At 38.4% G+C, this 24,664-nt stretch overlaps 1 protein-coding gene across 1 annotated transcript in view; it reads left to right on the top strand.

Annotated features, from left to right (window-relative positions):
• Positions 1-24,664, top strand: part of LOC150087031 (uncharacterized) — a 346,277-nt gene that overhangs the window by 131,651 nt on the left and 189,962 nt on the right. The window contains exon 5 of the mRNA XM_090371763.1: positions 5,392-5,496. Coding sequence (XP_090227889.1) covers positions 5,392-5,496 — 105 coding nt within the window. The remainder of the gene's footprint in view (positions 1-5,391; positions 5,497-24,664) is intronic.

The following is a 24,664-nucleotide window of genomic DNA, read 5'->3' as shown; positions in this document are numbered from 1 at the left end:
CTTCGCTGATGATAAAAACAGTTTCTTCACTACTGTTTCTTAAAATTGTAGGCTGACCCTCTTCGATCCAGCAAAATATGTTGCTTCATGGCTGCTTCTGAAACATCATTCAGCAACTGACACACAAAGAGGAAGAAAAGAAGTTGGCATAGGACAGGGGTTGGCAATCTGTGGCTCGCGAGCTGCATGCTGCTCTTTTAACATGTAACTGCAGCTCTTTAACTTTACAGCTCACATGAAGCAAAATTTGAAATGGAGTTAGAGGACTTAAAAATCAAGGACATGTGGAGTTGCAAGACTAAAATGCCTTAAAACTGAAATTGAGGATTTGGAGAGGCAAAAGGCTGCCCAAATTCTACACAGATGGACAGCAATAGATGAGTGAAAAAGCAAGACCAAATTGTGTTTGATTTGTGTAATTTATATATGGGTTACCGGACCCATATATAAATTTGAAAATATTTGTGTTTGGACTTCTCTCAGTTTTTGGTTTGACGTATTTCTGCGAGGAAATATTTTTGAACATGAACTATATTAAAAATAAATCAAGAAACTGTCATCTGAACAATGCGAGCATGTTTAAAGCTCAGCATGTTTAATTACGACATACTCAAATGATGTTGAGAGACTCGCTCAAGAAGTTCATCAGCAAAAGTCACATTAATTTATATACCTAATTGTATGTTTGTTACGTTTTTTCAGTATTAATAAATAATATTTCAAAAAATATATATTTTTTTAATAAACACCTTCCACTATTATATTTCTTAAAAAAACTCTCGCCTCCCCCCCTCCTCCTCCCAGCTTTTGCTGAGGTGCCACTCTTTGGATTCTCTCTTTGTTTTTTTTAATTAGATCAAAAATGGCTCTTCACTCAAAAAAGGTTGCCGACCCTGCATAGGGTGTCAGATGAGAACTTAATAAAAATTTGGAATATTCTACAAAAACTATTATGAAATTATTTTTACTTATGTTATTATTTTTTACTTATTTTACTCACATTTTGCTTATTTTTTTATATACTTGAATAATAAATTTATTCGTAATAAACTGTGTGTTAATACACTTAATTTGTTGTTCTTATGCTTAAAACATTACTACTAAGGTAGCAATATCAGGAAAAAAAAATTTTCAGAGTACTTTTGATATCCTTTTAATTTTCAAATTTTCCTTATAGCAAAGAATGAGTACCGGCGTCTATTTTTTTACAAAAAAAACACTGAGTTTAGTATAGTATTCTCAATTATATTGAATTAAAATGGAAATCATGCCTCAAACTTCCAGTTTATTTTGTATTTTTAAAGATTTTACAAATAGGTTGCTTTCATGTAAAAATGCTAGTATCAATAAAAATCATAAAATCAGAAATGTTAAAGATTGTGTCCTCCTGTCAAGCATAAGATGGCTGCAAACTGTATTTCTGTATGCTAGACTGAGTTAAAGTTGCACCTTTTTGACTTCCTTGGACAGCTAGTTTTGTTGGCTATTCATCATTTTAGCATCCAGTATATAGTGAAGTCTCCCTTGGTACCTTTTTTCCATTTCTTTTATATCCTGATGGATTCTTTCCCCCTGTTCTTCACCTAATTTTTTGGACAGTATTTGAGATGAAAGGGCAAGAAGTTACTTTAATACATATATTGCAGCGTTTTCTGAAATTCTCTAGAATGTCACTCATGATCGTCTCATAATCTGGGTGTTTATTGTTTCCAAAAAAATTGCATACTACATTTTTAAAGCTATTCAAAATGTCACTTTCAGTTTGGTTCATGGATTCTTCAAATACAGAATCTAGCAGTAGCTTACAGATTTGGGGTCCAACAAAAATTCCTGCTTTGACTTTTTATGTGTGTGAATGATGGGAATTTAAGTGCAAACATACTTGAAACAATTTCCTTCTTTATAAGAAGCCTGGATGAAGTTTCATTGAATCTAGCTTTATGTGCAGAGGAAGTAATAGTACTTTGTTTCGAACTACTAGTGGCTCATCTTTAATGTCCTTTGAACCTGGCACCACAGATTGCCTTAGTGGCCACAACTGCTTTTCCCAGTGTTCACTTCTTTCTTCACTAGCCCACTCACACAGAAAGCAAGGCATTTTTGTGTGACCAATTTGTTTTTTGAGTAGCAGACCATTAACTTCGAAATCTCCCCACACTAGCCAACCATGATCCTTATACTGATTTTTTTTTTCAAAAGAAGCTTAACATTTTCATAATTTTCTTTTTTAAGTGTGCTGAAGAGGTTACGGAATGGATGCATACTCATTTTCATTAAGGAGAACTCCTTTGAGGCTTTGCTTCTGTGAGTCAATAAATAGCCTCTTATTTGTTGGTAGAAAATTCCAAAAATGTTCATACCTGCAGGAAAGTTGTTGCAATATATCATTGAGCCTTCTTTGGAAAAATGAGGAACCAATTCTTTTTCATGATGTATACCATGAAAAAACTGTTCTTGGGACTAGCAGATTGATTCTTGAATTTAGTCTTAACCCTAAAAGCACTACAGACCCTTTTGTTAAATTTAAGTCTATTCTCTCACAAGATCATCAAATTCACTTTGTGTAAACAGATGTGGTACAGAGTCGTGAATTTCTTCATTACAGTAGTTTATATCATTTTCCAGATCACACATGTCAGATTTAAGAACAACTGGTAGAGGTGGTTCTGGTAGTTCAAGTCCATGGGGTACTAGCTTTACAGCTGAAGTAATGTTGGTGAGGTACACTGTCCTTGACTTGTATAAATTGCCTGGACACATTTATACCTGTTGGTTGCAAAGGCAGTAGTATATATATTGTATATATATGGCATATGTATCTAAGAAAACAGTTCTCACTGTTTTTAAAAAAGTTGTACATGATGCGTAAAAACATTTTGGATTTTTAGAATTTGAATTAAAAGTACACCCAGAAACTCCATAAATTTTAGAAGCATCAGAATCTATTCAGACAGTGTGATTTGCCATGTTGACTGCCCTGCTCCAAATAACCAAATAATCACCCAGGTGAACGTTAAGTTTTGGAAAGAATGACATGAATATACATCTTTGATGTTGATGACAATGATTCATATAGAATTGTTGTCATCAACATCAAAGCTGTGTTTGTAGTATAGCACTAGACAGGAATGAAATTCAAAGTCCAGCATGTACTAAATCATTGAGAAAACTTTGGCCCAATTTGACAGCACTAAAGAAAGTCCTGAACTACATGAAGATAATGAACATAGTTTATTAACTGACTTCAGGCAAATTGAAAGTTCCAAAGATTTACAGCAAGAAGACATACGACAATGGATTCAATAATGTTTTCTATTGATTTGTTGGAAAATGAAATTGTGGATGCTGCAGAAATCATATACACCATGATGGAAAACAGATGGATTTAAATGTGAAGGAAAGATTGAATCATATCCATGTCCAAAAATTTCTCATGCTGCTGTACATTATATTGAACCACAGCCTGAATCAATAATATGATGTTTATAAAAATGTGGAAGGACTATCTGCAAAATATCACAACAAATTTCAACATTTTTTTTTAGACAGTTGAAAATTACTCATTTTATGTAAATAAATGTACTTATGTTAGTTTTGAATGAAAATAAAAATTCTTACGATACTTATGTATACTTTTTTATGATTCGCTGCCTTAATAATTTTTCTATTAACCAACTGACTGCCAGTTCCAGTATGTCAGTTAAGAGGGCCTTTACTATCCTGCAAAGTGAATAGAAATAATATTTTGAAAAGAACCACTCTTACAGTGTAGCTGCTGTCTAGACGTAGAGTACCACAAGTGTTGTGCTGCCAACTAAGAAGGAAAATATTATTAAAGGCACACATGCCCAAATCTGTGTACAGCAGAACAGTATTCAATACATTTGTATACCTAAAATTATGAGCATAAACTGAAGTGTGCAATGATAGATTAAAGTCGTGTGCGTTTATTAATGCATAGTTCTTTTAGAGAAAGTGTTCCTGTATACTTCTAACCTCAATAGCAGATCTGGGAAGTTGATTAAGAGAAATATGATACAGAAGATTGATTCAGTTGAGTTCAAAGATTGCATCTTGAAAGAGGAGCGCTAATTTGGATGGAAAACTTGATTGGAGATAATGGGATTGCATCTATAATGATAATGGATGAATTTTAATTTTAGTAATTTAATTTGCTGTATCCAAGTTATGCTTTGAGGGTTCTAAATCAGAGCAGAAAACTCCAGTATTGGAAGTATGGTCACTTTAAATAGAAATACAAAGAACTGTGGATCTTTGAATCTGCTCGTCTATTGTTCAATGAAATCAATGTTTTTTGTTTTTTGTTTTTTTGTTTTTTTGCTTGGCTCAAACTATTCTGGATATGTATATCAAAATTACATCATGCAATAAATGACTTCTAGAGCTTCAGAAATTCTGGGAACTGCAATGCCATCGATGCTAATTTTCTAAAGACTTAGCTATCCTTGGTCCTGTGAAAGTAGCCGAACATTTCCCAATCAGTGAAAGAATTGACAACAGCCTGAAAGTTATTTACATCAGTTTGATTATTGATTGGAAGTAAAGTTTGACAACTGCAGTAGACATTTATTTTGGTACCACTTCTCTCTACAAAATGTGGTAGGTCATTGACTATGATTGTGAATAAAAGAGGTCAAATTCACTTTATTTCCTGTCAGTCAATTACCCTTTACTTGTTATGTGAGATATAGCTCTCCAGCCAGCAGTGTAAAGTATCTAGGATTATATACTGATTTTGTTTTACTGATATATATACACCCCCAGGGGCTCACATCTGGTGAGTATGGGCTTGGCACACCCAGGGTCCTGAGCTGGATATCATCATTCTTCTCTTTCTTGGTGATTCCTTTCTACTTCTCTCTCTCTCTCTCAGGGTAATAGGGAATTTTTTTTTGGCCGGTGCAGCATAAGCCTCAGGCTTCCTTGCACCATATGGCTATTATTAATAATAATAATAATAATAACATCTTCAAACACATAATAATGACGTTATACTCTCATAGTAAGACATGTACTTCACCCATCACCTTTTCTTGCATGCAACACGCACACACACCATTGATCAAGTGTTCATGACAAGTACTAACAGTTTCCATGTCAACAAAATATCCAGTCATATGGTGCTAGTGTTTCTGCACTGCATCAAAAAGTGAATCACTTATGTATTCATGCACTTTTTTCAAATGTACAACAATTCCTTAAAGATGGTTTCTGCAGTTTCTGCAGCAAGTGGTTTATATATAGCCTGAAACAAATATAGTTTCTTAAAAGGCGCTATTACAGTATTCTTTAATGAATTGTAAAACATATAGGTAGCAGCATTTAGATGGTTTTTTTCGTTTCACACACTATCTTTGACATCTTTTTCAGCAAGGTCAGACCATTCTCCATTGTGCAGTGCAAGGCAATCATGCAGACATTGTATCTTTTCTTCTTGAGTCAGTAGAAAACATTAAAGTGAACTGCATTGATAAAGTAAGTAAGTCATTTATGGATCTGTATAATATAAGCTTAATAATTACAAGTTTTTGAATTGATTTTATTGAATATTATTATTATTATTAGTGGCAGTAGTGGTAGTCGAGACATATGATGCAAGATAGCCAGCTTATATAGCATCAGCCAAAGGATGGGAAAAAACCTCCCACATCACTCCAATAATTTCTCTGGTTCTTCCTTGAATTTATTCAAACTGCCCACTTCCACAATAACAGATTTAAAGTGTGTTCCAACATTTAATCACCTGTTAGCTAAAGGCCAGCAGGTAGTTGATTGTTGAAACACTTTGTGTGGAGGTTGAAACCTCTACATATCCTTCCTCAATTTGAATTTATGACTCCTTAGGTGTATGTAGTCTGAGCCAAAGAGAGAATGACATCAGCATTGTGCTTACTTAATCCAATTAAAGCCCTAAACACTTCAATCAGATCAACTGGCAGATGTGAAGTCTCCAGATGCTGCAATTTGCAGAACTGAAACCTGTCTTGGTAAGACAATCCTTTCGTTCCCTTCACCAATCTCATTGCCTTCTTTGCACCCATTCCAGCAGATCCTTCCTAAAGTGAGGCCTCCAGACTTGTTTGCAGCCTAATAATTACCTTATACAATGAGATAACCACATCCTTATCCCTGCTAACAAAAGTCCTTAAATATCATAGACAAATTCCCATGAGCTGTCTTGGCAGCCTGTCTGCATTTTCAGAAAATTTTGTATCTGACTGCATAATTACATGCAAGTCTTTTTCATTTTCCACTATCCTGAGTGTAGTGCCACAGATGGTATGTTAATCTAGGATTACTGCTACCCATATGCAGTATCTTGCATTTGTCAATGTAAAAGTTGAACTGCCATTTCTCAGCCCAATTTTTTTAGGTCTTGTTGCAGTAGCTTATCCTGATTACTGTCATTACCCTGCCAACATTTGTATCATCTGCAGACTTCGACATTAAGCCTGATATACCTTCATCAATATCATTAATAAATGTAGAACACAACAATGAGCCCAGAACTCTACTAATAATATTAGTTCACAAAGACTAATGTTATCAATGATATTGATGAAGATATAACGGGCTTAATGCTCAGTTTGCAGATGATGCAAAGATTAGCAGGGTGGTTAACGACAGTCATCAGGGTGAGATACTGCAATAAGATCTAGGAAAATTGGGTTGATGGGATGAGAAATGCCAGTTGAAGTTTAACATTGACAAATGCAAGGTATTGCACATGGGTAGCAGTAACCCCAAGGTAACTTATTAACTGTGTAGTAGTACACTCAGGGTAGTGGAGAATGAAAAAGATCTGGAGGTAATTGTGCAGTCAGACATGAAATTCTATGAGCAACAGACAGGTTACCAGAGCAGCTCATAAGGTCTTGTCAATGATACACAGGAACTTTTCTAGCAGGGATAAGGAGGTGATTATCCCTTTGTATAAGGCATTGGTCAGGCCACACCTTGAGTACTGCATACAGGTCTGGAGGCCTCATTTTAAGAAGAATGTAGAGCTGCTGGAATGAGTACAGAGAAGGACAATGAGATTGGTGAGTGGAACAAAGGGGGTGCTCTTACCAAGAAAAGCTTAAATTCTGCAAATTTCAACAGCTGGAGACTAGACACCTTCAAGGTGATCTGATTGAGCGTATAAGGCTTGAATGGGTTGAACATGCTGAATTCTGATGGGATTCTTCTGCTTGCTCAGATTAGGCACTTAAGGGGACATAAATTCAAATTGAGAAAAGACAGTTGCAGAATAGATGTGTGGAAATTTACCTTTAGCCAGCGAGTGGTTGAGCGAGTGGTAAACTTCCATCTGTCGCTGTGGAAGTTGATAGCGTAAATAAATTTAAGGAAGAACAAGACTAACTTTTGGAGAGAATGGATATATGAATGGGAAGTGGGTTTTTATTTGGCTGATACTGTATAAGCTTGCTTTCTTGCATCATATGCCACTACTAATGATAATGCTAAAGATCAGTGTCCATTAACAAACATTCTCTGTCTTCTCCCACCCAAGTCCTGTGACACCATTTTATCCATTAAGCATATTTTAATTTACTGTACAGATTGTAACAATATGTATTTACTGCTTTTAACCGTCTGGCTGATCCTTATATGCTCATTCAGAATTTGTCTAACAATGACAACATATCAGTTGTTTTTAAATTTTTGCAATGTGTTAATTTCTATACATGTGTTTAAAATATTGAACATATATTTTCAATACCACTTTTTTTTTCCTTTTACATTTTAATCCTTTGATGAGGTGTCATGATTCAGAAGTTACCAGAATTTATTTTTAACCCTCCACAAATTGTCTTCATACATAATAGCTTATGTTGCCAATGCCCCAAAAAATTATAAACCTAACCTTCTCCCATTAAACCATCCCTTTATCCAGAGCAGTAATTTCCCCTTAATGCCAATTTGCTCTAATTAGTACTCTTACATATAAAAGAGTATAAAAATATTTCCTGAAATCCAAGTATATGATGTCAAAATTATTTTTTGCATCCAGTTGCTTTTTTAATTCATCCTAATAGCCAATCAGATTGGTCGGACAAGATCGCCCCTTAATAAATCCATGCTGTGATTGCAGTATAATTGCATTCCTGTCTATATGGTCCTGCATTACTTCTTTAACCATATACTCTGTTATTTTCCCTAGAACAGAGTTAGCTAACAGGTCTGTAATAACTCGTGTCCTTTTTGTTCCCCCTTTGTGAATTGGGGATACATTTGCACATATCCAGTCCGTTGGGGCCTCTCCTGAATCCAAAGATGTTCTCATAATTGTGACAAGGGTTTGCTTACCTCCTTTGCTGCCTCCTTTAATGTATTTGGATGGGGGATTATGCTCTTAGTTAATAAGCACGTAAAACCTAAGGCAGTGTATCCAGTTGACATGGGTGGGCAGTGCAATGTCAAGTGGCATAAGGTTTTGTCTGACATAAGCACTGGAAAAGCAGAAATGAGGATAAGAGTGTGTTATAGGCCTAATGACTCTGATGAGTACAATGAACAATTATATAGAGAAATAGAGTGGACCAGTAAATCAGAATGTCTCATAATGGGGAATGAATTTTAACTCTCCAAGTATTGACTGGAACTTGTGGGTTGGTCACTCACAGACTAGCAAGACTTTTGTGGATTTATTAGATGACTGTTTTCTGCAGCAGCATGTTCAAGAGGCAACAAGTAATACTCTTGATCTGATTATCAGCAGTGATAAATCATGCATTAACAGTCTGCAAATAAAAGAATCACTGGGTGACAGTGATCATAATATATTGATGTGGGATGTACTTAAAAATGTAATTACCATCAAGGGTGAAGGGAAGGGTTTTTTGCTTTCATAAAGGTGACTACAGTGGTCTCAGACAGTATTTAAATTCTATACAGTGGGACCAACTGATGATGTCACCAACATCAAATTCTAAATGGGAAGCATTCAAGGAATTAATCTTGGAAGCTACTAGGCTTTTCATACCAACTAAAAAAATACTGTTCAAGGTTTAGGCCTAAATGGATGTCAAATGAAGCAATGAGAGTCCTGGCAGAGAAGAAAAATGCATGGGATGCATATAAATTATCTTGTGACACTGAAGTCTATGGTGGATATAAGCTAGTCTGTAATCAAAAAGTCACAAGGAGATTTGGCAAGTGAATTCAGATTACAAGAAATCTTTGGCAAAGGATGTGAAGAAAAACAGTAACGGCTTCTTTACTTATGTAAACTCTAGAAGGCAGGGGATGAATCAGATCGGTCCACTTGATATTGATGGTTCGACTGGTTATGATCCTGCTCAGGTAGCTGACAAGCTGAATGAGTATTTTGCTTCTATATTCACACACACACACACATGAGAAATTCTGTAGAGAATGGAGACCAGAAGTTTATCAAACTGTAATAGAGAGCTAATATAATTTATTGTGATAACTGAGAGGAAAGTGGAAGAGAAATTTTTGAAATGAAACATAAGAATAGCACCAGGAGTGGATGGGCTCTATCCAGTTAAGCAAACTCTTATCCATAAATATGAGAGCAACTTTGTATTCTGAGGAGGCCCCTGAGGTTGGAGATGTGCAAATGTATCCCCATTTCAATTCACAAAAGGGAGGGGAGAATCAAAAGTTGACATAAGTAATTGCAGACGTTGTTAGTTTAACTTGTTCCAAGAAAAATAGTCACTGGTTAAAGAAGTGATGCAGGATCATCTAGACAAGGCTGTTGTAATTCTGACGCAGCATGTGTTTGTTAAGGGGAAATGTTATCTGACCAATTTGATTGGATAATGTGATGTAGTTACAAAGGAACTACATGCAAAAAATAATTTGGATATCATATATTTCAGTTTCAGGGAAGCTTTTGATACTGTCATACCTAAAAGCATGCTGAAAATGGAGCAGTGTGACATTAAGGGCAAGTTCTGTTATGGATAAAGGGATGGTTGAGTATGAGAAGACACTGTTTTTATTAATGGACACGGCCCCTTGTGGATTAATGTTATTAGTGGGATCCCCTGGGTTTGGTGCAGTGTTGTTTTCTGTATTTATTGATGAACATATATCAGGCTTGATATCTAAGTTTGCAGATGATATGAAGGTTAGCTGGGTGGTTAATGACAGTAATGATTGTATGCTACTGAACAAGATCCAGAAAAGTTGGCACTTGGGCTAAGGAATGGCAATTGAAGTTCAACACTGACAAAATGCAAAGCACTGCATGTGAGTAGCATAACCCCAGAGTAACATACCAACTGTGTATTACTACATTCAGAGTAGTGGAAAATGAAAAAGACCTGAGGGTAATTGTGCAGTGAAATATGAAGTTCTCTGAGCTATCGGATTTTGTGAATGTTATACAGTAATTTTACTAGCAGGGATTAGAAGGTTATTATACCTTCTACGAGGGTAATTCAAAAAATAAGTTACACTTGACCATTGTAGCCCAAGAGTCATTTATTGAGGTATGTAACATTGTGCAATAGAAAGCACATATCTTGCACTACTTTTCCACAGTCACCGAGTGGGTGTAAACATTTCTCGGAATGTGTGACTAACCGTTCAATTCCCCGATAATAGAAACCCACTCCTTGGTCATTCAGCCATTGTCGAATTGCTGTTTGCACCTGCTCATCGTTTGTAAATCGTTGTCCCCTTAAATGTTCTTTCAGCTTGCTGAAGATGTGATAGTCAGAAGGCAAAAGATCAGGACTGTACAGCAGATGTTACCATACCCCCCATCCAAAACTTTGGAGCAAGTGTCGTGTTGTGCTTGCATTGTGTGGCATGGCATTGTCCTGATTGAGAACAACACCTTTGCTTAACTTTCCAGGCCTCTTGTTTTTCATGGCTGTTCGCAAAGACTGTAATGTTTGGCTGTATGAGGCAGCATTAGTTGTTGTGCCTTTTGCCATAAATTCCTTGTAAACAACTCCTTCACAGTCAAAAAACACAGTGGCCATGACCTTTCCTGCTGATTGCAACTTTGAATTTCCTCTGCACAGGCGATGTTGTGTGTGTGTGTGTCCATTCCATAGTTAGTTAGTTAGTTATTTGGTTTTTTTTAGGAGCATTAGCAACTAAGGCCATATTGCTCCGGGATATGCAGTGGTCATTCCCTGACCTTTCCGCATCCTCCGTATTTGGTGGTGACGGGCTCGAACCTCGGTCTAATCAAGAAGCGTGTGCTACGCACTGCTGCTCCTTCCCACCTGGCTACGGAGGCCCCCAATCCATTCCATAGATGCACTCTTCGTTCTGGAGTGAAATGGTGCACCCATGTTTCATCAACTGTGATGATGTGGCATAAGAAGTCATAGCCTTCCACAGAATAGCATTGAAGGAAGGCTAAAGAAGACAAAAAATGGTTGACCTTTGTGTTTGTCTGTCAGTAAATGAGGAACCCAACGTGCACACAATTTGGGTTAGTCAAGGTGTTCACGGACGATAGAATGAACACTGCCTATCGAAATATCCAACTCCTATGCCATTTCTGCGACTGTCAGTCTTCGATTATTGCAAATCATTTCATCAACGTGCAGTGGTCGATGTTGATAGCCTTCCTTTTCGATCAGCATCCATCAATTCTGTGCAACCTCTTTCAAACTGCTGGCACCACTTCACTATGGCTGGATACGACATTGCATTTTCCCCATACACTGCCGTTCTTTAACGATGAATCTCAGAACAATTCAGACATTTCGCCCACAAAAATCGTACTGTTCCACGTACCTCAAACTTGGAGTAACATTCTAGCTGACGTGCCATTATGAACGCTTGCTCCTACACAACTGTTACTGCTTTGTCAACAAAACTCACCTACCAGGGGTGCACAATATGAACTCCATTCCGCATAGGTGCCACATTTGTTGCACAATTATACCAAGAGATGGCGGCAGGTGTAACTTATTTTTTGAATGCCCCTCGTATAAGGCAGTAGCCTGGCGACATCTTGAATACTGCTTATAGATCTGGAGGCCTCATTTTAGGCAGGATATGGAGCTGCTGGAACAAGTACAGAGATTGGTGAGGAAAACAAAGGGGGTGCACTTACCAAGAAAGGCTTCAGTTCTGCAAATTGCAGCGTTTGGAGACACGCCACCCATGAGGTGATCTGATTGAGGTGTTTAAGGCTTTGGTTGCATTGAGCAAGCTCAATGCTGATGGAACTCTTCCTCTTGCTCAGATTATGCACGAGGATGCATAAATTCAAATTGGGAAGGACTGCTACAGAATAGATGTGGAAGTTTGCCTTTTTCCAGCAATCAACCACATGCTGGCTCACACTTCCATCTTTTGTTTTGGAAGTTGATTGCTTAAATAAATTCAAGGAAGAACTAGACTAATTATTAAAGGGAATGGATAGGTGAAATGAGAAGTTCCTGACCTGTTCAAAACAAAGCTTGAAGTAGTTTTCCAATGTGTTTTAAATAGGTAACTTTATCTCTAAACTCGTGTTCCCTTGTTTTTAGCCTGTTTTTGCTTTAACAGTCCTTTGTGAAGCTCTGCTGATTTGAATATCTGCCATATATACTTAAAATAAGTATTATGGCATCTTTACTTAAAATAAACCTTACCAACCGTATTTATAAATTATGGATTACAGTGAAAAAATATCTAACATCTTTGAAGTTAAAATTTACTAACTAAAGGAAGGTAGCATTTCTGGAGAAGGACTGTCACTGATCATCCTGTGAAAAAATGGGAGTCGTTTTGTGAACTGCTTGTCAGATTTACTTACATTACCATTCTTGGGTTAAGGAAACAAAGTCAGCACAAGTGGAACAAAGGTTTTTGTGTATGTTACAACAAAAATCCTCCTAGGAATTCATCTCTGCATGAATAGCACAGAAATTTTATGCAATCTGGATGCTGTGCTATACTTTTGTAAGAAAAGCAGTATGCCTAATTGGAAATAGTGAAACTTTTTTAGAAAGTGCTACATCAGCACATGCTGCTAAAATGCTATTAAAATTGTAGGCAATCATGCAGACATTGTGGTATAAGCAGTTGTGGATAGTGACAAAGAAAAATAGAAGCATTTTGGTTTGATATGTTTTGAACATGATGAGCACATGCACTTGATTATGTTGTTTTCAATGATGAGCGTTACTTTCCATGGTAGTGAGAAAGGAAACTTTTACAGTGTGTTGCATCACAGAATATGAACAATTCAGTGAAACCCACCAAAATCACATGTCACTTGAAAAAAAACAAAAACTATGAAGAACACGTAGACAGACTGGAAATTTTTCAAGGCATTCTCAGAGAACTTAAGGAAAATTTTTTATTATTATTATTACTATTATTACTAGCCATATGGTGCAAGGAATCCTGAGGCTTATGCTGCACCAGCCAAAAAAAAATTTCCAAGTTACCCTGAGAGAGAGAGAGAGAGAGAGAGAGAGAGAGAGAGAGAGAGAGAGAGAGAGAGAGACAGAGACAGTCAGAAGTAGAAGGGAATCACCAAGAAAGAGAAAAATGATGATATCCAGCTCAGGACCCAGGGTGTGCCAAGCCCATACTCACCAGATGTGAGCCCCCGGAGTTACTCTAACTTCACTTGAGAAGTCCACATTTTTGTTGCAGAAACTTTATTTGGTATCTCACTCTTAACAAAAACAGCAGATGACTAAATATTAAGAATAATCTCATTAAGCTTTGTGCAAAAATAAGGACATATGCAATGAGTGGTGAAAAAATATCCAAGAAAATAGATCAAAGTTCTCTGTCTGACATTACTGCGTGTTGCTCTCGCAGTAATTGCAATACTTTCACCACCATTATGGTGAAAGCAGTTGATGTTTTAGCTGTTCTTTACCTTTCAGACTGAAAATTCACCAGCCATCATTGGAAGCAATACTCCTTACCTTCATGAGGTATGAAATTACTATTTAAAAGGTTCTTGAAGAATTTTTTTTTTTTTTTTAAATGTCTTTGAATACTCACTGTCAGTAACATATTTTCAAAACTTTGGATCGGATAGTTTTATTGTAGACAACTCTTTTGATTAGAAATGTATTGGAATAAGCCACCATGACAAGTAACATTAAAAGAATTGTTATTTGTGTTAAGGAAGTCTCATCACAAGAAAAATCTATATATTCCCTATTCATTTGGTGATTCTTTCTGCAAGAAAGTTTTTATTTTTGGATTGAACAGAGGCAAAAATAAGTAAAAAAAAAGAAAGCATAATATGCAGTGTCTGCCAAAAATGGAGCCTCTCACAGATGAGCAAACAAAATGGAAGAATGATTTTAACTTCCCTTTCACTCAACATTTTATATTCATTTTCAGTGAAATAATGAAGACTATTCTAAAAGAGTTTGATCTTTGATATTTCATATGTGCTCATTTTACATTACAAAAGGAGTCCAAGGATGGAACTGGACAATTTTCATTAATTGCATTATGGCAATCCTGGTCAAACTATGTCAACCTCCATTGTGTATAGCATGTAGACACTATATTAAATAAAGGCTAGTCAGCGTAGTGGTGTTTGATTATTTTGGGTGACCAGCCTCTTAGTCCATTATGGATTCAAAGATGCAGTCATCTGGTTTCTGTCCCTGGCATGTGGAGCTCATCCTAGGGATACTGTATAGCATTCTTAAATGAGCACATGTATGGTGCTCTCTCTCCCCATACAGGACAGAGTGACATATGTCCTGCAGTAATCTCTCCCTGAGGAATCAGCTAAAAAAAAAAAGGAGGGGGAGGAGAAGCCTGAGCAAACATAGAGCAACTTTGACACTCAAAACCAGAGGAACTCCAGACATTTACTAAAGAGCTCCAAGAAATAATTCCAAGTCCAAGATCAAATAATTCCAAGTCCAAGATCATATAATTCTTCTGTCAGAATCAAACAAAGTCTCCATTCCTTGGTAGACCAATTTAAACAAACCCCAGAAAATATCTGGGACATGACTGCATCCCGTAATAATATGTACTTATGGCTGAGTTGTCTCATATATTAGTTAGAACAAACTGCTTTCAGTTTGTATTTTGGCATATTCCATAGCTTTAACATAAGGACGAGTATTTTGTTGCTTCATAGTGAGGCAGTTCACACAAATAGGGTTATTGTTTTTAACTGGGTATTAATGTTAAGAATGGCCACTAGCAACACAGTACAAGCACATAATTTTCTGATTATGATAGCATTCTGCAATATGTCCTCAGTGGAGACATTTATAGTACACATTTATTAGATAGTATTGTTTGACTCCCCATTCAAAAAAAAAAGTGATATTACTGTTCTAAACCATGAAAATTTTAAAGGACACTTCCAATAGCCATTTCTGTCCTGAGCCATTATTATTAAGGCTTGAGAAATGCACTTTACAATCATTAAAAAATTCATCCTCCTCAATACCCCAGTCAAGTAAATTCTGGAAGAAAATTCGTAATCTTTCAGTAAATCATATTATTTTAAACCTTGGTTCACATCATAAACAACAATACCAGACTGTAGACAGTCTACAAGACCTAATAACAACTAGTTTAGAATCCTTAAGCTGAGGGTTGGACTTGATCATTTCAATGTCTCCTTCTTGGTGATTCCCTTCTACTTCTGACTCTTGTTTTCTCTCTCTCTCTCTCACTCTCAGGGTAGCTCAGAAAATTTTTTTTTTTTTTTTTTGGCTGGTGCAGCATAAGCTTCAGGCTTCCTTGCACCATATAGCTAATAATAATAATAATAATAATACTCATCCACCTCCATAGATGGATGATGTCGCAGAGAAATATTAATCATATTGCATCGAGTGTGGTGCAGGATAAAGTCACTCACATTCAGGCCTTAGGCAGAGGGGTTGGTTCAAAAATCAAAGACGGTCTCCCGAGGAAGACAGTGGAGCGAGTGGTGCTGTCCCCCATATGGCTAACACAAGAGAAGGGCAAGACCATCCAGTCCCACCAACTGGAAATGCTTCCTACGCAACTGCGCTAGTGACCACCCAGGAAGGGAGAAAACGCCAACTCATGAAGTGGAGCATCGAAATGAATACGTACATCATGCAAGCATACTACGAAATAATGAAGCTGGAGACCGATATGACAACTTACAGGATGAGACTACATACCAAGTGGCTGGAACGATTCCCGGATATTCAGCTTACTGAACAGCAAATAGTGGACCAGAGAAGGACCATCGTCACTAAGAACCTGACAGCTCTTGCAATCTTGGAAAAAATCAAGCAGGACGTGAGGGATCAACTACAAAGGATAAAGAATACAGAACCAGAGGAGGAAGATCAAGAAGAAATACAACCCACAACAGCTGAAGTGGAAAGAGACGAGGTCATGATATCCAGTAGAGGACAAGTAGAAGATGGCCCTAACAGAATTCAAAGGAATGGACCCCCACAAAGACTCACGTGATACCGAAGCAGAGGCCGAATAGAACTTTGTGGAGAGTCACAGACCACCTGAATCAGCACTTAATACCACATTACCTCGACAGCAAAGGTGCAACACTGGAGGCCATCCACACTGCCGTGTATTGTGCCACGGTAGCAGCCATGAGGATTAATGGAAGAGAAATGAGAGACCAGCAGTAGAAGAACCGAAAACAGGAGGAACCACCAGCTTGGGAAAGAAGACTTCAGCAAAAGATAGAAGAATTAAGGGTCAAGATAGGCCAATTGACCCAGTACCAACGGGGCAATAGGAGTAAGAAATTAATTGGAAAAGTGAAGAGCATCCTCAAGAGAGACAGCGTCTACACAAACATGAGACAAAAAATCAGAGAATAGGAGAGTACGTGGACACATTGAAGCAGAACCTCTTTGCACTCAGCCAGAGACTACGCCAATACAAAGAGAGCTCCCAGAGGAAAATAAACAACCAAATCTTCGATGAGGACCAAAGAGGCTTCTACAGGAATCTTGGAGAAGATGGGAAAGAAGGGAATGGACCACCCAAGAAGAAGATGATTGAGGAGTTCTGGGGAAACATATGGAGCAGGGAAGTAAGACATAACAGCCGAGTCACCTGGATAGAACTAGAACGCAAGAAAACCAAGGATGTACAAGAAATGAGAAGGTGGGAGATTCAGGAAGAAGAAGTAAAATAGACGATCAAGAACTCTCACAACTGGCGAACTCCAGGAATAGATAACCTCCACAACTACTGGTACAGGAGGCTCACTTGCACACACAAGCACCTGGCAGAGCAGTTCACCCGAATGATAAGGCACCCAGAGACAATCCCAAAGTTTCTCACTCAAGGAATCGCATATCTGAAGCCTAAAGACGAAGATACAAGAAATCCGGTGAAATATAGGCCAATCACCTGCCTCCCAACAATGTACAAGATCCTGACCAGCTGCATAACCAGGAAGATATCAGACCACTTGGAGAGCCAGAACATAATGGCCGAACAGCAGAAAGGATGCAAGAGGCTGAGCAAAGGATGCAAGGAGCAATTAACCATAGATGCCATGGTTATGGAGAAGCCTACAAGAAGCACCACAACATGTACACAGTTTACATCGATTACTGCAAGGCCTTCGACTCTGTGCCTCATAGCTGGCTAATAAAGTTGCGGAACATCTACAAAGTCAATCCGATAGTGACAAACGTTCTAGGCGAAATGGAGTACCACCATTAAGGTCGAAAACATCACAACCAGGCCAATCCCCATCAGGAGAGGATTCTTTCAGGGAGCTGCTCTGAACCCATTGTGGTTCTGTCTAGCACTTAATCTGCTATCTACCATGCTCAACAGTAGCAAGTACGGATATAACCTCAAAGAAGTAAGGAAGAACCTGTACACCCTCACCCACCTGATGTACATGGATGACGTCAAGCTCTACGCGGGAACCGAGAAGCACCTTCAGCAACTACTCCAGATCACCGAAGAATTCAGCAATGATATTAGGATGGAATTTGGACTAGACAAATGCAAGACCCACAGATTGCATCAGGGAAAATTAGTCAACCGAAACTACCAGCTGCAGAGTGGTAAAGAGATCGAAGGCATGGCAGAGGGAGAGACTTACAAATACTTAGGGATGGTGCAGGCTTAGCAGTTACAACACAAGGATTTTAAGGCCTGCCTGACCGAAAAATACCATCAGAGACTCAGAAGCCTGCTGAAAGCAAAACTGAATGGAATGAACACAGTTAAAGCCATAAACACCTATGCAGTCCCAGTGCTAACATACTCCTTCAGGGTCATAGATTGGACTAACACCGAGCTGGAGTATATCATGAGAAATACAAGGGCAATGATGACCAAGAGCTGCCAACACCACCCGAAATCTGCCCTGGAGAGACTGAATTGCCCGGGAAGAAGGAGGAAGGGGCCTGATAGACCTCATTGAGCAACAGAAGACAGTGATAGTTAACCTGAAGAATTACTTCCAGAAACACACAGCAGCACTCCACCAGGCCATAAGCAAGATAGACAAGTGGTATAGTCCCACTCAACCTAAATGAGGAGTACCCCCAAACCAGGAGGTACAAATGAAGCTAGAAAGATGGGCACAGAAGACACTCCATGGCAAACACTACAATGATCTCCACCAAGAGCACATAGATAAAATTGCTTCCAGTGCTTGGCTCACGAGCAGGATGTTCTTCCCAGAGATTGAAGGATTCATACTTGCCATCCAAGTCAAGGTAATCAACACTAGAAACTATAGAAAATACATCGCCAAGGAGCCCAGAGTGTCTGACGACACATGTCGACGATGCCACCTGGCCTCAGAAACGATCCAACACTGCGGGATGCAAGGAGATCACCCAGACTGAGTTCACTCATAGACACGACCAGGTAGCCAGGATAATACATCAGAAGTTAGCAAGGAAATACCAGTTGATCAAAGAAAGTTTACCGTACTACAAGTACGAACCCCAGGCAGTACTAGAGACCCCAGCCCACAAGCTGTACTGGGACCGCGCCATAATAATGGATAGGACAATCCTGCGCAACAGACCGGACATAATCCCTGTGGACAAGAAGGAAAAGGCTACCTATCTGATTGACATAGCGGTATCCAACCTGGCAACCTGCAGAAAACCCATGGGGAAAAAATCAGGAAGTACAAGAACCTAAGACAGGAGATAAAAGAGATGTGGCATATGCAACAAGTAACGACCGTCCTGATCGTCATGTCAAACACAGGTACGGTGCCAAAGACCCTACATAATAGCCTAGCAGCAATAGGTCTCCCAGCAAACACCTACAAGGAACTCCAGAAATCTGCAGTTCTGAACACCTGTAGGATAGTCAGAGAGTTCCTCGACCAACAGTAACACCAGACATAACAACAACACTCTGTGTACTTGCTAGCAATACCCATCACGAGGTGGAATCCCCAAATCAGGGAGAAATAATATAAAGAGTAATAATAATACTATCAACCTGTACTATAACTGCATTGTTTCAACTTTCTATGATACTTTTTAATTTAGCCTATGCAAATTAGAACTTACCTTTCCAATTTGTGCATTTTTAGCTTCTTGACTTCTAGGGCAGCAAGAGTTAGTGCCCACTTTAACAGCTACCCTTGGAATGGACTCATTACCTTTGGAACTTGTTCCAGGGCTACTCATCATGTCACTAAAAAGCCTTGTCAGTTTGAATGTGGCATATCTTTTATTGATAGGCCTTATCCAGTTTATCCCAGTTAGCCTAATCACACATGAAACAACCATCTATTTGATTGTTTCAGCACCTGTTTCATTCATTCATTCAAGTTGATCACCTTTTCCATAGACTTCATAATACTCTCATTTAATTTTCTAACACTGTGACTTAAAATACTCAGTTGGTCTTCATCTTTTGTTGATTTAGCCACCAAATCCAACTGAGAAACTGCAGTCATAGAAGGCATACTGCCTGGCCCCATCCACACAAGGAGAACCTTTTGTAACCAAGTTCCCAAGCAATTTCTTAACTCCTGAATTTGTTTTTCCAATTTCTTATTTGCTCCCCAATAACTAAAGGTTTTGATGAGTAAGATATCTTTGAACCTTGTCTAGTTCACTACAGTTCTTACTAATAACATCCATTGACTATAAATTGCTTCGTGTACATCGGAATCCAACTCCAGCTGTGCACCATTCATAAGCATCCCACATGTGATCAGTTATCTGATTCAAGACCTCTACAAATTTTAACTCAACAAGATCTTTTGATCCTAATCAGTCTGCTCTGTTGGGGTCTGAGCCATAATAACCCAATTTTCTATTAGTCTCATACCACTCCCTGAGAGCTCTATTTTTCCTGTCCAATAAGCATCCATTTCCCTGTTTTGCATAGTGCTTCAATTGCAAATATAAGACCCTAGCATCTTCCTGTTTATTCTTGGAATCAACATTATCCAATACAGCTCCTTTCTTAGACTGAATGCCTCCATCGATACAGATCTGTGACTTCGTCTGCATTGCCTTTTGGTAGAGGTTCCTCTACAATTCGATGTTCATGCTTGTTGTTTTTTCTTAAGATATTCATGTTTGTACTGTTTTGGCCCCTTTCAGTTTTAAAAAGGATGGATGATTCCTTTAGATTATCTTAAAAAGTCTCTCTCCCAACTCATATTTAGCCCTCTTTGTTAGTTGTAATTGTTGGTGCCCATGACTGTGTGTTAATGACAGTGAGTCTTATTCACTATTTATTTGTGATTTACTTTTTCATGATTCTTTCTTGAAAACATAGACTGTGCTGATGTAGTAATATTGTCCTGATTGTTTTATTTGAAAAGAAGCACATGCATCAAATAATTACAGACATTAAATAACAAACACACACTAAACCTAGAACAGTCTTTCTTTGGCTTTTTGTTCCCACCAAGAAATACTGTTCTAGGTTTAGGCCCAAATGGAAAAATAACTAATGAGACTCATGGCAGAGAAAAAAGTGCATGGGATGCATATAAATTATCAGCCAACACAGAAGCCTATGGTAGATATAAGCTAGCCTGTAAATCAAGTTACAAAGGAGGTTAGGCAAGCGAAGAAAACCTTTGGCAAAGGATGCAACAAAAAACATCCAAGACTTTACATATATAAACTCTACAAGGAAGGGGATGAATCAGATTAGTCCACTTCATATCAGTGGTTTGACTGTAGATGATCATTCTCAGATGATTGCCAAACTAAATGAGTATTTTGCATCTACATTCACACAAGAGGAGTTATTCGTGGAGGAGAAAGCCAGATGATTATCAAACTCTAACAGGGAGTTAAATGATTTTGTAATACCTGAGAGCAAATTGGAGGAGAAATTGTTGAAGTTAAACATAAGAAAGGCACCAAGGGTGGACGGGATCTATCCCGTTATATTAAAGAAGGCAGCAAGGGAAGTAAGCAAATCCTTAGCCATAATTATGAGAGCATCCTTGGACTCAGGGGAAGTCCCCACGGACTGGAGATGTGAAATATATCTCCAATTCAGAAAGGAGGATCAAAGGGTGACACGAGTAATTACAGACCTGTTAATTTGACTTCTATTCCAGGGAAAATAATGGAGTCACTGGTTAAAGAAGCACTGCAGGATCATCTAGACAAGACTGCAGTAATAATTCAGACACAACGTGTTTGTTAAGGGTAAGTCTTGTCTGACCAATTTGAGTTGATACTATGATGTGGTCACAAAGGAACTGGATGCAAACAGTAATTTTGATATCATATACTTGGATTTCAGGAAAGCTTTTGATACTGTTGCACATGGAAGACTACTGTATGAATTGGAGCAGTGTGGCATTAAGGGCAAGTTGCTACAATGGATAAAAGGATGATTGAATGGGAGAAGACAGAGAGTGGTAATCAATGGACATTGCTCTTCATGGAATAATGTTATTAGTGGTGTACCCCAGGGTTCAGTGTTGGGCCCATTGTTGTTTTTATATTTATCAATGATATTGATGAAGGTATATCAAGCTTAATGTCAAAGTTTGTAGATGATACAAAGGTTGGCAGGGTTGTTAATAACAGTAATGACAGCATGTTTCTGCAACAGGATCTGAAAAAGTTGGGCAGATGGGCTGAGAAGTCGGAACTGAAGTTTAACATTGACAAATGCAAAGTGCTGCATATGAATTGCCGCCATTGTTATACGATACAACGTGTACTAGTGTAAGGTTTAACGGAAAACTAGATAGCGAGTATAGTAGTATCAATTAATCAGTAAAATTTATTAATCTTATTAAATTTCATTGTCAATTGAATTGTACTTTTTTAACTAAATAAATATAGCGACATAGTTATTACAAACGAAACATCATAAATTAATATATATAAGTTGACAGGGGATAAGAAAGTCATATAACGTAACTCGGAGATAATATTCAATACATAAATATATATATAGTATTATAACTGCATTGGGATATAGGTTTAGCGTTATATTTTGTATTGTAATTTTATTCAAATTGAATAGAAATCATGACTCAGATCAGAGCAGCAAAGCAAAAGGCTCAAACTAGTGGAAGTGCTGTGGCTCAGGGGAGAACTGTGGGGGGGGGGCGGTTGTCCTCTGAATCGCAGTCTATTGAAATGCACTGCTTGTTTGATGTTTGTGGACAATCAGGACATGATATTGCCAAGGGGAATGTCTTTATGTGTGCGCGATGTAAGGAGTGCGAGGAAATCAGGCGCTAACTCGGCATTGTTATGGGCTTATATGAGAGCGTGAAGGACAGGGTGAATACCCTTGAAGGATTTAAATTATAAATTGAGGGGCCCATCAGGCTCTCAGCTGCCGAAATCAATGCCAGAGCTTGCACTTGAACATCATGCAACACAGCGGCAACCCCCAAGGCAGAATGCGCTGTTCCCAAAGGAACTAGTTGTTGTAGGTGACTCTATTGTCAGGGAAACGGGGAACAAATGGGGCAAAAAGGATACATGGAACAGGACCAGAGTATGTCTGCCAGGGGCAAAGGTTGATGACGTTTTAGGGCAGATATCATCCTTTAAGGGCGCAAAGGGTGATTTGTTGTACAAATTGGCACTAACGATATTAAGAGTAGGAAGTACCAGCAAAATTACTTAACAAGTACAAGACAATGCAGAAAAAAAGCCGTGAGTTAGGGTTGAATTTGAAAGTGTCTGCAATTCTGCCCAGACACGATAGGAGGGAGTATATGGTGAGAGCCTTGTCGATCAATTCTGCCCTGGAGAGATTGTGCAAGGCTCACGGAGTAGAATTTTTCTCAGCCTGGTCTGTGCTTGTTAACAGGAGAGACTGCTTCTACAGGGATGGGATACACTTAAATAGAAAGGGTGCAAGAATATTTGCTGATGCTATCGAGGCAGAGTTAGGTGGGTCGGAAACTGCTAGCTTCGGGGGGGTACACGGACTAATAGATTAACAGTAGCTGCTGGCAGAGGTAAAAGTGATTCTTGCACTACTTCTATTTAAATGCAATTGAGCACCAGCCTGGAAAGCAAGGCAATGGAAATTTCCAGGACTGCTGGGAGTCATAGTGGTACAAGTAAATACATGTGCTATGTAAGGGTAACTAGTAGAAACAGGTGCATATATACTTGCATGTACACCAATGCTAGAAGTATAGTTAATAAATTCGATGAGCTTGAAGTGCTAGTCAAGACATCAAAGACAGATATTGTTGTTGTTATTTTGGTTTTTAGAAGCATTAGCAACTAAGGCCATATTGCTCCGGGGATATGCGGTGGTCATTCCCTGACCTTTCCGCATCCCTTCATATTTGGTGGTCACGGGCTCGAACCCCGGTCTAATCAAGAAGCATGTGCTACGCACTGCTGCTCCTGCCCACCTGGCTATGGAGGCACCCCGACAGATATTTTTGGGATATCAGAGACATGGTGTCACACAGACAAAAGCAGTGCAGAACTGGAATTTGATGAGTACAATGTGTACAGAAAGGATAGACAGGACAGGAAGGGAGGAGGGGTTATGCTGTTAATTAAAAAACATAAAATCTAAGGAAGTGCATCCAATTGATGTGGGTGGACAATGCAATGTTGAGTATGTTTGGTGTAACATAAGCACTGGGAAAGGAAAAATGAAAGTTGGTGTTTGTTATAGGCCTAATGAATCTGATGTGTATAATGAGCAATTGTGCAGAGAAATAGTGGGTCAGTAAATTAGGGTGTCTTACAATGGGGGGATTTTAATTGACTGGAATTTGTGGGTTGGTCACTCACACACTAGCAAGGCTTTTGTAGATTTATTGCATGATTGTTTTCTACAGCAGCATGTTCGGGAGACAACTAGAGGGAGTAATACTCTTGATCTGATTATCAGTAGTGATTCTTCATGCATCAAGAATCTGCAGATAAAGGAACCACTAGGTGGCAGTGATCACAGTGTGCTGAAGTGGGATTTACTCAAAGAGGTAACTATCATCAAGGGTAAAGGGAAGAGTTTTTGCTTTCGTAAAGGTGACTATGGTGGTCTGAGACAGTATTTAAATTCTATACGGTGGAACCAACTGATGATGTAATCAACAGCAAATTCAAAATGGGAAGCGTTCAAAGAACTTATCTTGGAAGCTACTAGGCTTTACATACCAACTAAGAAATATTGTTCAAGGTTTAGGCCTAAATGGATGTCAGATGAACTAATGAGACATGTGACAGAAGAAAAATGCATGGGATACATATAAATTAACATGTCATACAGAAGCCTATGATAGATATAAGCT

Source organism: Mastigoproctus giganteus, chromosome 4, assembly GCF_048544385.1.
Source record: "Mastigoproctus giganteus isolate SK-2022 chromosome 4, ASM4854438v1, whole genome shotgun sequence".
NCBI classification, from domain to species: domain Eukaryota; kingdom Metazoa; phylum Arthropoda; class Arachnida; order Uropygi; family Thelyphonidae; genus Mastigoproctus; species Mastigoproctus giganteus.
This window is presented reverse-complemented; position numbering and strand designations above follow the sequence as displayed.